This window comes from Lissotriton vulgaris, chromosome 12, assembly GCF_964263255.1.
Source record: "Lissotriton vulgaris chromosome 12, aLisVul1.2, whole genome shotgun sequence".
Classification (NCBI taxonomy): domain Eukaryota; kingdom Metazoa; phylum Chordata; class Amphibia; order Caudata; family Salamandridae; genus Lissotriton; species Lissotriton vulgaris.
The window spans coordinates 24,964,356-24,976,649 of NC_141700.1; the positions used below are offsets into that span (position 1 = coordinate 24,964,356).

The window sequence follows — 12,294 nt, forward strand, 5'->3', positions numbered from 1 at the left end:
CGGAGTAGCAAGAACTTATTATACCACTTCGGGAACCAAACCATCCCACCTTTGTTTAATGAAGGTTAACCGGGACCCTGTTGCAGCACATCTAGAAACCAGATGTTACCAGTGTGTTATTAGGCCACAGGTCATCCGAGATGTATCCCTGAGTCAATTGGGGCAGCACACATACAGTGCGTCCACGGGCACAAAAAGAACTATCCTGTTGCTGAGCATACTTTACAACACGAAAATGGCTTGAGCGTGCCTCTATGGTAGGGATGATACCCCAGCTCCCAGAACCTCTCAATGAGGGTACTGATTACCCAAGCCTAGAAAACCTAGTCTGGGAAACAAAGGAAGAGAGAGAGTCTTGGTGGAAGAAGACCCCATTTCCCCAAATTGGAAATGAAGAGTGGCCTGTTCCAAAGGAAAGGAAAAGTAGGAAACAAAGCAAAGCAGAAAAACACAAAATATCAAGAGCGATGCCAGTCTATCAGGAAGACTGTATCTGGAAATCCGATAGGAGTTTTCTGGCAGCACAAACTGAAGTACCCCAGTTCTGAGAGGCACGGAATGTAGCTAAGGAAGAAGATGATCCTCATAGGGTCAGTCCCAAGTTTTTCACACAACACAGTTTATTGTATCACGGAGAGGGAGATACCCAGCCTAAGCAATTACTCATTCCTACTTCCTTTAGAGATAAAGTTCTGTTCTTGGCCCATAGAATAGAAGGGCACATTGGACCAAAGAAGACAGAGAAAGCAATACTAGGACGCTTTTTATTGGCCAAGTATCTTGTCATATCAAGAAATACTGTAGGGAATGCCCAGTTTGTCAAAAGCATAGTCGAGCTAAACCAAGTAAGGCCCCCTTACTACCCTTACTGATAATTGAGGAACTCTTTTCCTGTGAGGGGATGGACATTATTGGTCCATTGATACCATCTAGTAGTGGGTATAGCAATGTTTTAGTGGACTATGCCACATTTTATCCTGAAGCTATTCCCCTAGACCACCCTACCACTACCCTTATTGCAAAAACTATGATTAAATTAATCGCATGGGTCGGAATTCCCCGAGAAATATTGACGGACCAGGGAACCCCTTTTACCTCCAAATTAATTAAACAGATATGTGAGCAACTGAGAAATAAACAAATCCGTACAACTGCTTGCCAACCTCAAACGGATAGTCTGGTAGAGCTGTATAATGCCACATTGAAGACTACTTAAAACAATTTTTTAGATCTAGAAGCACAAAAGTGGGAACAGATGTTACCACTGGCTCTAATTGCAAGTATATGCCAAGAACAAAGCAGTACAGGGTTCTTGCCATTTCAATTGGTATTTCAATGCAAACCTCATACTCTGTTAGAAGTGGTCAGGGAGTCCTGGGAGAAAGAAAAAGATGATTCAAACCCCTGGTAGAGTATGTGTCAGGACTCAAAACACACTTGAATCAGTTTAGAGAAATAACGAAAAGAATATTTAGAACATGCTCAACAGACACACAAAAAACAATATGATAAACCGCAAAACTCAAGAGAATTTAAGGCCAGAGATTTAGTATTGTTGATGTTGCCCTCTTCTGACAATAAAATGATGTGCCAATGGCATGGCCCCTTTTCGGTTTTAGAGTGAGTCACGCCAGTCACATACAAAATGGAACTAGACAAAGAGAAAAAGGCATCATAGATTTATCATGTGAATGTATTAAGGAAATGGGAGGGCCCACGCCTAGCCCTCTTAGGTTCCCTTTCTGAAAACCTGATCTACTCAAGACATGTATAAACCCTGATTTAGAAAAGAAACAACAACAAGAATTGCTTGAACAATTACAAACATATAAGAGGGTATTTTCTACCACCTGGGAGGACCCATATGATTTATCATTCGATTCATACTAAGCCAGGGGAAAACGTTAAAATTGAAGCCTCATAGGATACCTCTGGCCCATAGGAAAGCCATTGAAGATGAGGTACAATCAACGCTAAGCATGGGAATTATTGAGCCATCAACGAGTGAGTGGGATTCCCATATTGTCCTAGTCCCAAAAACCGATGGCTAAATACGTTTTTGTATTGACTTTAGGGAGATGAATAAAATATCTAAATTCAACACATACCCCATTCTCAGAGTTTACGTAATCCCGAAGACAAAAAAACCCCCAGCTTTCTCCACTCCAGGGGGTTATATCAATTCACTGGGGCGCGGTGACTTTTCAACCAATGCTGAATATATTATTAGCATCCCACTAAGCCTATACTGCGGCTTATATTGATTATATTGTCATCTACAAGCCTACCTAAGAAACTCATGCCCAGCAATTAGGAAAGGTCCTTCAAACATTGGATTCCACAAGTCTCAAGGTAAACCCAAAGACAAGCGAGACAGGCAAAATATGTAGGTTACCTGTTAGAAGAAGGATTGATACAACCCTAGGTAGAGAAGGTCGCAAGTATTCATAATGTACATTTTCCGAAGACAAAAATAGATCTTAGTGCCTTCCATGGATTGATAGGCTATTATGAGTGATTAGGTACCCCTTTGACTGATCGCTTGAAAAAGGGTAAGGAAGCTGAAAGGAATTTGGGTTATCCCTCCCAGACAATATTAGATGTTTTCTGTGAGCTAAAGACTGCCCTCACCTCTGACCCCGTCCTTCATAGTACTGATTTTATGCAACTGTTAATCCTACAAACTGATGCCACTGGAGTACAACTGAGTGCAATTCTATCCCAGACAGATAGAGAGGGAATTGAAAAACCCACTTGGTATATAGCCAGAAACGATTTCCCTGCTAAACGAATTTTGCAACAATAGAAAAAGTAGCTTTAGGCATGAAATGGGCTAAAGAAGCCCTTCAATATTATCTTGAAAGTTAGAAATTCACCTTGTATATTAACCATGCCCCTCTTGAGTGAATGTCTTGTAATAAAAGTAATAATCCACTCATTCTATGCTGGTTCTTGGCCCTACAACCATTCCATTTCACAACCAAGCATTGTAAGTGGAAGGAACAGATAAATGCTGCTGTATATACTGATATGTAGTAGATCCATTACTTCAATGAAGAAGGTAGAGGTGGAGGTATGGGAAGAGACCCCCTCCTGCACCCCCTCTTACCTGACAAACGTGACTTCAGTTCCCCTCCACATCACATACGAACATCATGTATGAGGGCACCTGGAAAAGAAAAAGGACAAAAGATCAGAAGAAAGACAAGAAAGCGACATTAACTTTAAAACACTGACGACAGGAGGAGGGGACAGGGCCATGCTTATTATAAGAAAGACTGATTGGATGGTGGGCTCGAGAGGAACATCGAGAAACAGTTCAGAAATGGGGCAGGCAAACATGGGGGAGAGAGAGCGGCAACTGTGGGATGGAGACGAGGAGGAGAGAAAAGTGTGGCAACCACAGGACAGAGACGAGGTGGAGTGAAATGTGAATGTCCATTAGATCTAGGAGACAAAGGGACCCGCTGCGGCTATGGTGATCAAAAAAGACACAGAAAGCTATTTCAAAAAGTGGTGGACTCCGCTAGATGTGATGCAGTACCCTAATACAACTCTGGAGAGTTGCGGCTTGCGCGGTGATTGACTTGGTCTGAAACTGGTTGAAAAAGGGTGGGCAAGAAAGAGAGAAGCCAGAGAGTAAGGCGACTAGACGTTTTATAGTGACATTGGCAATTTTCTTTCCTTATTCCTCATAAACACTTATTATCTTTCCTTTCTGGTGACTAAGAAAGTAGTCCCAATCCCCTGACACTTTAACTTTAGGGCCAGAATAATTTGTATATTTCACTATAGAGGGAGGAGAGGGAGAGGTACCCGCACATTGAGAGACAGGTGTTTTGGTGACTGTGAGTTTGACTTTCAAGGACCCAATACTTACCACTTTCTTTGTACTCCTTTGTTTGAGGGTGTTGACAGGAACACCCTTCTTTGGGCCCTGGAAAGGAAGAGTGGAACAAACTATTATTATGCCTGTCCAGTGTTCTACAGGACCCCATAATTGGGTCAATGGACTCATAAATATATCTGTCAAACAGTGTCCTGTATAATCCTTTGTCAAGATTAATAAACTAACAAAGCCTATGAAGCCATATTTCAGCCCTTCCCTCCCACACCACCCAGGATATTTGATACTGATTTTATTAAAATGAGGTAGTCGAAGTGGACAAGCAATGGCAAATGTCATGGGTCTGCCCTGTGACAAAAAATGCCTAAGTGATTTTATCCGTGCAGTCACTCATCCTTCTGCGCATTCACTCAGTCACTCATCATCCATGCTTCCGTCACCCATTCTCCCACTCATGCATCTATTTATCCACCCATTGACTCATTTGACCACTTGCCCATCGACAATACAACACTTACAAACTCATCAGTCAATTAAGAGGCCCGTTCAGTTATCAGCAGATGTACTAACTTTGCTGCTAGTCTGTGAAGGGTGTGAAAGTGATGTTGGTAATGTGAGACTGCTAGAGAGTAAGGAGCTTGATTTCTGTCAGTAATGAGACGCGAGCTGTGTGATTGATGGTGCCACAGCATGACTAATAGGTCTATGAGGGGTGTGAGGGTGCTTCCTGTAGTGTCTGGTTATGAAGGTGCTGTCTTTACTATCACCAAGCACCAGTAAGAATAATGAACAGCTTTTCTGCCCATTTCCCAGAACCCCAGAGTGCTTGCAGTTTCCAATCCCATCTGGGTCCTCTAAGACTTTAATCTTCCTGTCCTCTATAAAAGGAGTCAATGTAATGCTCTGCGACGACCTCATAGCCATGGTGAGGGGGAACTGTATAGCAATAGCCTCGCTATTAAACAAGGATAGGAAAGCTAAGCGCGTACAGTAAGAGCTACAGGTGAGGAAACTAGAAGAGTCACACAGATACGTTGCCAACTCTCAACGCTTAGGAAACAGCTTAGAGCATTAGACATTGACCTGGCAGAGTAGCTCTACTCAGCACAAAATAAAGATTCTATGCAGGAGGAAACAAAGCGGGAAGAATGTTAGTGCATAAACTACGAGCACAGACGCATAAACAGTGTATCTCCCAGATACTAGCCTCTTAGCAGCTATGGAACGTCCAGCTCCAGTGCTGAACGTTCCATTGCGCAGGTGAGGTTCGAACGTCCAACGGCCGACGGCAGCACTCCTGAGGTAGTGGCGCCGTCGGCCGTTGGAATAGGCGCAGCACCTAAGAGGTTAGACCACACTTCTCGTCCCCTAGTAATAGACTCAGAAATAGCTTCGGAATTTGGCAGCTTTTATGCACCGCTCTATAGCGCAGACCCACTCTCTTGCCTCGACTGTGCTCCATATTTAGAGCAGGCCCTTGTCGCAAAGCTCCCGGAACATGTGGTGGCTGCATTGGAATCAGATATCACATCCCAAGAAGTGCTTGACACCATAAAGAAACTTAAGCTAGATAAAGCTCCAGGCAACGACGGGTTCACAGCGGCATTCTATAAAATGTTTGCCACCCGGCTGTCCCCCGTCCTGGCCCGCCTAAACAATTCCTTTAGTATAGAGAGAGCCCTTGCCGAACCCATGAAATCAGCCACTATAATAGTTTTATTAAAGCTGGAGAAGGACCCCCAACTCTGCCCCCCATACCGCCCCATATCTTTGCTGTATGTTGATGCAAACCTATTCACTGGGCTCCTGGCAACTAGACTGGGTCGTCTTATATCGGGTCTTAATTATCCGGATCAATCAGGTTTTACCCCTGGGCGCACGTGCGGAGACAACATCAAGCATACGTTTTTGTATTAACTTTATTTAGACATTTTCTCATAAAAGTTCCTCCACAATATGCATATTGTGGCATTATATGATACAATAAAATACATAAATTAATCACGAGCCTAAAAAGATCAATAAAAGATGGCCACCAATATTATTTAAAGCATTGGCCAGATATAAATACAATAAAATGTTACAGTGAATACAATAAATTATATCCTTGTAAGCCTCCACAGCAGTCTTACATGTTGGTAGCCATAACTGCTGTGTACATTAGAAAGGTAAAAATGCTACTCCATAATGCATTAGATTTAGCGGTGTAAACCACCATTCCTCGGATACTAAGGGTCCTGTGACCTGTTAAAATCATTATATAAAATCAATTGTCATTCACCACCATAGCCCTACTTCTAATACCCCACATTTGGCCCAGGAACTTTGCCACAGCACACACAAACGGTGGCCTGGCATTGGACTTCAGGATTCTCAGCGCAGTCCTATAGTTGTCGGTTCCCAACTGCTTGCAGATCGGGGTCAGCCAGTTTTTCCTCTACGAAGCATACAGCAGACAAGCATATATTACGTGGGCTAAGGTTTCTTGATAGTTTTTGCAACCAGGGCAACTACGTATGGGCTCAGTACCGCTGTTCCATTTTCCAGTGAAGTCATGCAAGGGCAGGGTGCCAAACTTAAACTGGATATAAAGTTTCCTGTCCCTTGCAAGTTCTATGAGATTTAAATAACCTTCCAGAGAACGATCCAGTTTATGGGCCATAAAGTCTAAGGTAAGCTTCCCCCATTCCTGAGCCTTATCGCATCATATAACAACAAAAAATCCTGTACAATAATATAAAAAGACAACGTCATAGGGCTATGATATGCCCCTGTCCATGCACATTCCGCCATATGTAGTGGCTGTCCCGAGTAGGTCATAGACCTTTCATATTGTTGCACAGGAATTTTTGTTGTTCTACGATGCGATAAGACACAAGTTATTCTAGCTTCTGAAGATAAATATTGAATGCACTGAAAGTGTGTGGCGCCACAACCGTTCCTGGCAAGAGATATAAAATAAACAAATAGGTAACTGGTCAACTTTTAACTGGAAGACTTTGAACATCTAAGGATTACTTCTGAGTTTTATTCAATACTCATTTAAGCCTTGAAAAAGGTACTCTGTAACGAAACACATGTCGGCTGCCGGTCCAACGTCTTACAGGAGAATTACTGAATTGTGCCCTCCATCTATGAAATATAGTGCTATTGAAATTATTTTCTCTCAAACACATTGTCAAACTTGGATGTTCCATATCTTTATTAAATCGAACAAGTCAAAAACTGTTTTTTGTCCATTGAATTTGACTCGTGTAACAACAAGAGAAATATCTATGAATTAATCTGAACTGATTAGAGTGCCAAGGTTTACTCTTATGTTGAACATTTACACTGGGTGCTTTTAGACACCAGTGGTTTGACACCTTAGGTAGTGGGGTATAGGTCATTAACCTTGAGGGGCACCAATACTGTAATGTCCATTTGGAATGCTTACAAAGAGTGATGTGCTACCAATGAGAGCACATGCTACCATTTGTAAATATTGTAAAATCTATTACCTTATGCCAAGAATATATTGCACTTAGTAGGTAAAACGAGGAGGTCCAAGGTCCCCACAATGCGGCTATCAATCGATGCTGAAAACGCATTTGACCGAATACATTGGTCCTTCCTACAGCTGTTCTAGAGGCCACAGGTCTGGGTCCCCAGTTTCAGAAATGGGTGTGGGCCCGTTACTCCAACTCGGTGGCGGTGGTCCGGGTTAATGGCACTACATCTCCCCGTTTCCCATCTCGAGGGGAACACGGCAAGGGTGACCTCTGTCGCCGCTCTTCTTTGTGCTCTATATGAAGCTGCTGGCGGAGCGCATACAGGGTCGTCCCCTCATAGAGGGTGTTAGAATGGCTGGTCAGTCCCACAGGATAAAACTATATGCCGATGACGTGCTTCTGGCCATCACCATCCCACACCAGTCTTTGCCTCCGCTGCTGGAGGAACTCGAGCGATTTGGGGGGGCATCAGGGTTCAAAGTGAACATGCCTAAATCCCAGGCTCTCAACTATACTATCTCACAAGACAACCAAGTATTCTCAGCTAGGCATTCCCGTTCACCTGGGTCTCACAAGGAATTCCCTATCTGGGGATCCAACTATTCCCAACCACCAGAAAGGCAGTATCATACAATTATGCTACTCTATTGGGTACGATGCACTCCCTGATACAATCATGGCATGGAAGACCACTTTCTTGGGTTTGGAGAATTGTGGCTGTTAAAATGTCCCTACTTCCCAAGATCCGATTCTACATGCAGACAATGCCACTACAGCAAAATTCAACAGTCCATAGAAACTTTCATCTAGAGTGGCAAACATGCAAGAATGGCGCGAGAACTGGCCATCCTCCTGGTTGTAAAGGGTGGGCTTGGCATACCCAACCTCTTGCGCTACTATCAAGCCGCTCAATTGCGCTTCTTGGCGTAATGGCAGCGACCATACACAGAAAAACACTGGGGCTTCCTCGATCAGGCAGTCGCTGGGATTCATATCTGGAAAATCCCTTGGCTTCCACAAAGGCACCAACCCCCCGGGGTATATATCTCCCTAGTAGTTTGGGCGACCATGGGTGTATGGGACAGACTTTTCGTTTCAAAATAACTTTCTACTCCCATTTCTCCCCTTACGCCAATCATAGGGAAGCCAGATTTCCCACCGGCGCAAGATGGTAAGGCTTTCCACCCCTGGCAAGAATCAAACTGCACATGTATTGGGGACCCGTTTGATGTGCTGCGCCTCTTGAACTTCCCTCAGATGCAAAAAGACTTTGGGTTGCCAGATTCGAAAGACTGGCATTACTCAATGATACGGCACTGGGTAACACCCCCACAACATACCCACCCTAGCAGACAGCTGACCCAATTAGAATGGTGACTGCTATCATGGTGGGACGATCGGCAGGTACTATCAGATATCTACACATTTCTAAACACAACTTTGGGAGAACTACGTTCCCCAGTTAAGTCAAGGTGGGAACAAGAATGCGAGCGTCAATTCTCAGACAAAGAATGGACCGATATTTTACAGAAGGCGCATATTTCGCTGGGCGGAGCCTCAAGTAGGGTATCTCTGTTAAAAATTGTTCACTTCTGATATAATACACCCTCCCGAACAGCTAAGTAGAAACGGGCAAGCGATGGATAGATGCTGGAGACACTGCAACAACTCGGGCACCCTATCACACTTACTATGGCACTGCCCTAAATTACATAGATACTCGTCGACATACTCACATATACAGATGCAATGTTTGATACGGAGATACCTCAATTTCCCAGTTTTGGCCTACTAGGACTACCTGATGTGCTGACTTCCCCTTTGCGCTCAGCCCAGGGAAAGGCCATTACAATGTCCCTGTGCGCCACCAAACAGGTGTTGCTTTCGCGCTGGGCCTGATTCCATACCCACACATACAGACTGTGTACATAAGCTATGGGGCTTGCTAACTATGGAGACATTGACAGCAGTAATGGACCACACATTGCCAAAATTTAAGAAAAAGTGGGGACCCTGTTTGAAATTGTTGTCAGATCCTTTTAAGGAACTCATTTGCCGATTTACTTGCAGCTACTGTGGCTCACAGCTACCATAGCACCCGACTCACGTGTAAAGGCCGAAAGGGAGGAGTACAGGATATACTGGAGATTTCGCATGTCAAACACGGAGAAATGATTAGATTTATATGTGCAAATTGTTGAAATGTGTTTGTTTCCCTTCCCCAGTTTTCCCTCCACCTTCGTCTCCCTCCCCCTCCTCCCTTTCTGCCCCTCTAACCATTTTAATGCGATGTTCAAAGTGCATCTGGCAATTGCAACCTGTGCACCTTGTTATTAATGGAAACAATAAAACAGATACAACCTTAAAAGGAGTACAAAAAAATGGGTAACAACAAATGTCTGTTATACAGTGCTAAGAACACCCAAAAAGATGAATGTGTGCTTTACAAATACATTTGTTATTTGTGTGGAGAAATTGGGTGGATCCATGGATGGCTGAAGGACAGATAACAGGATGCCTCATGGATGACATAGAGGGATAGATGATGGATGCAGTTTTTGCAGAAAACGGGTGGATAATAATTGTACACTTATTCACACTTTTTTTCTGTCGCTGATGTATTTTTGGTCCTTCTCTCCTCGCTTTCCTGCCCTCGCCTCTTTCGCTCTTCCTTCGCGGACTCCTGCATCACTCTCGATCTCTCCTCTCACAATTCCATTCCCCCATCTTTTGTCTATCACTCTATATCTCTCCTACTTTCTGTCAATTTCCGTCACTCTTTCTCTTTCTCTCCCCTCTCTCTCATCTCTCCCTTGCTCCTCTTTCTTTCCGCATTCTCCACTTTCTTTCTCTCTCCGGTCTATTTTTCTCTGATTTCTCCTCCCCCTCTCTCTCTCTCTCCCTCTCTTACTTTATCTCTTCTTTTTCTATCTCCTCAATTCTCACTCTCTCGTTTCTTCCAATTTCTCTCTTACCCTTTCTCTCTTCCCTTTCGGTCCCTCTGTTTCCCTGCCCTGATTTCTCTCTCTCCCTCTCTTTTCTCTCTTCAATCCTCAATCTCTCTCTTCTGTCACTCCACCCTTTATTCCACTCTTTCTTCCTCAATTCATTTCTCTCTTGTCTCCCTATCTCCCTTATTTCTCTCTCACTCTCTCTCTATCTTCTCCCTCTTTCTCCCAATTTCTCTCTCTCTCTGTTTCTCTCTCTCTCTCTCGCCCTTCCTCCCTCTATCCCACACCCATGGCTTTTCTGCTGCAGTTGTTCATGGTGGACAATGGCGCCGATGACTGGAGAATAGCCATGACCTACGAGCGGATCTTCTTCATCGGCTTGGAGTTGATCGTTTGCGCAATCCACCCCATCCCCGGGCAGTATCTGTTCACGTGGACGGCACGGCTAGCCTTCACCTACACCACCTCGGTGGCGGACGCTGATGTGGACATCATCCTGTCCATCCCCATGTTCCTGCGGCTCTACCTCATTGGCCGCGTGATGCTCCTGCACAGTAAGCTCTTCACGGATGCCTCTTCGCGGAGTATTGGGGCGCTCAACAAGATCAACTTCAACACCCGCTTCGTCATGAAGACCCTCATGACCATCTGCCCTGGCACCGTGCTGCTGGTCTTCAGCATCTCTTCCTGGATCATTGCGGCCTGGACGGTGCGGGTGTGTGAGAGGTAGGTGTGCATGAGCTTGTCCCGCCAACCAAATGCATGCTCCATGTGCGCAGTGGCATCTCAAGGCTCAGAATTTGGGAGGGCGCTTCATGTTGGATTTGGGCACAGGAAACTGGCTCTGATGTCTCCATGGTTTCTCAGCAGCACCCAAGTATGGCATCTGGAGAATGATCTCTTTGGGCATGACCTTTCTAGACAGAAAGAAGCTACCCAACACCCCCAACTCCACCCTGTGCAGCACTCGCCTCCAAACCAAACCCTGAACTTTCACAAGATTAAAGGTACACCATTTCAGAATATAGATATCCAAAGAGAAATTGGAATTTACAAACACAGGATCTGCCCCCCCCCCCCCATAGGAAATTCACAAATGGGTTGTTTTTTACAAGGGTCATCATGGCGTGATTGGGCAAGCAGTATTGATCCTCAAACGATATCTAAGGTGCACTGGTGGGCAAGATGTCCGCCAGATAATCAATTCCAAAAACAATAGCCTCTTCAGCGTTAGAAAAAAAACAACACATTGTTTAAAAAGGTTAGTATACCCGTTCTAATGACTCTGGTCCAGAAGGATTGTAAGAAAAGTCTGCTCTTTTTTAAATATATTTACACAATATATTTACACACTCCTGTAAAGTGTTTCATATGCAGTGAGCAAAAAATGCCTTGACACTTTCAGTATATATTTCACATATTTGGCATTTATAAAAAAGAAAGAGCTGTATGCAATTTTAAAGAATGATGCTTGTTTGCTTTTTAAGCATATATGTATGCACTTCCAAAATAATTCTGCACACCTTTTTCAGAGTTCTCTGCTCATTTTATCCCCAAATTACCCACCACATAGTTTTAAAGCAACACTTTGGAAAACTGCAGGGGGGTGGAATGTCATCATTTTTCTTTTCATAAAACGGGTCAATGTTTTGTCCATTTACAGTGGGTAAAAGTTTGCACCCATCTTGGCTCCCCGGTTTGAGCGTTGGTGTTGGTCTCGTGTGCTGTGCAGCGCCCCCAACAGGGCGATAGTGCACTCACAGTGAGAGCAGTGGGGACGGAAGACCCAGATGAGGGGAGGAGGCAGCCCCTGCAGGCAGGCAGCTCACAGATGCACATTGTCGTGTGCAGACAACCACTCCACTCTCACTCTGTGGTAGGTGTGGGTGAGTGTTTGTAAAGAGAGCTTGGGTTAGGAGCCTGGGGGCAGCCAACAAGCCATCCACAACGCATCCTTTTTTCATATCACCCCTTTTAACATATCACCTCCTCTATTCAGATATCC

General features: G+C 44.3%; 1 protein-coding gene across 1 annotated transcript in view; it reads left to right on the top strand.

Moving 5' to 3' along the window:
• Positions 1-12,294, top strand: part of LOC147673102 (small conductance calcium-activated potassium channel protein 2-like) — a 385,836-nt gene that overhangs the window by 228,903 nt on the left and 144,639 nt on the right. Inside the window, exon 4 of the mRNA XM_086946805.1 lies at positions 10,597-11,015. Coding sequence (XP_086802931.1) covers positions 10,597-11,015 — 419 coding nt within the window. The remainder of the gene's footprint in view (positions 1-10,596; positions 11,016-12,294) is intronic.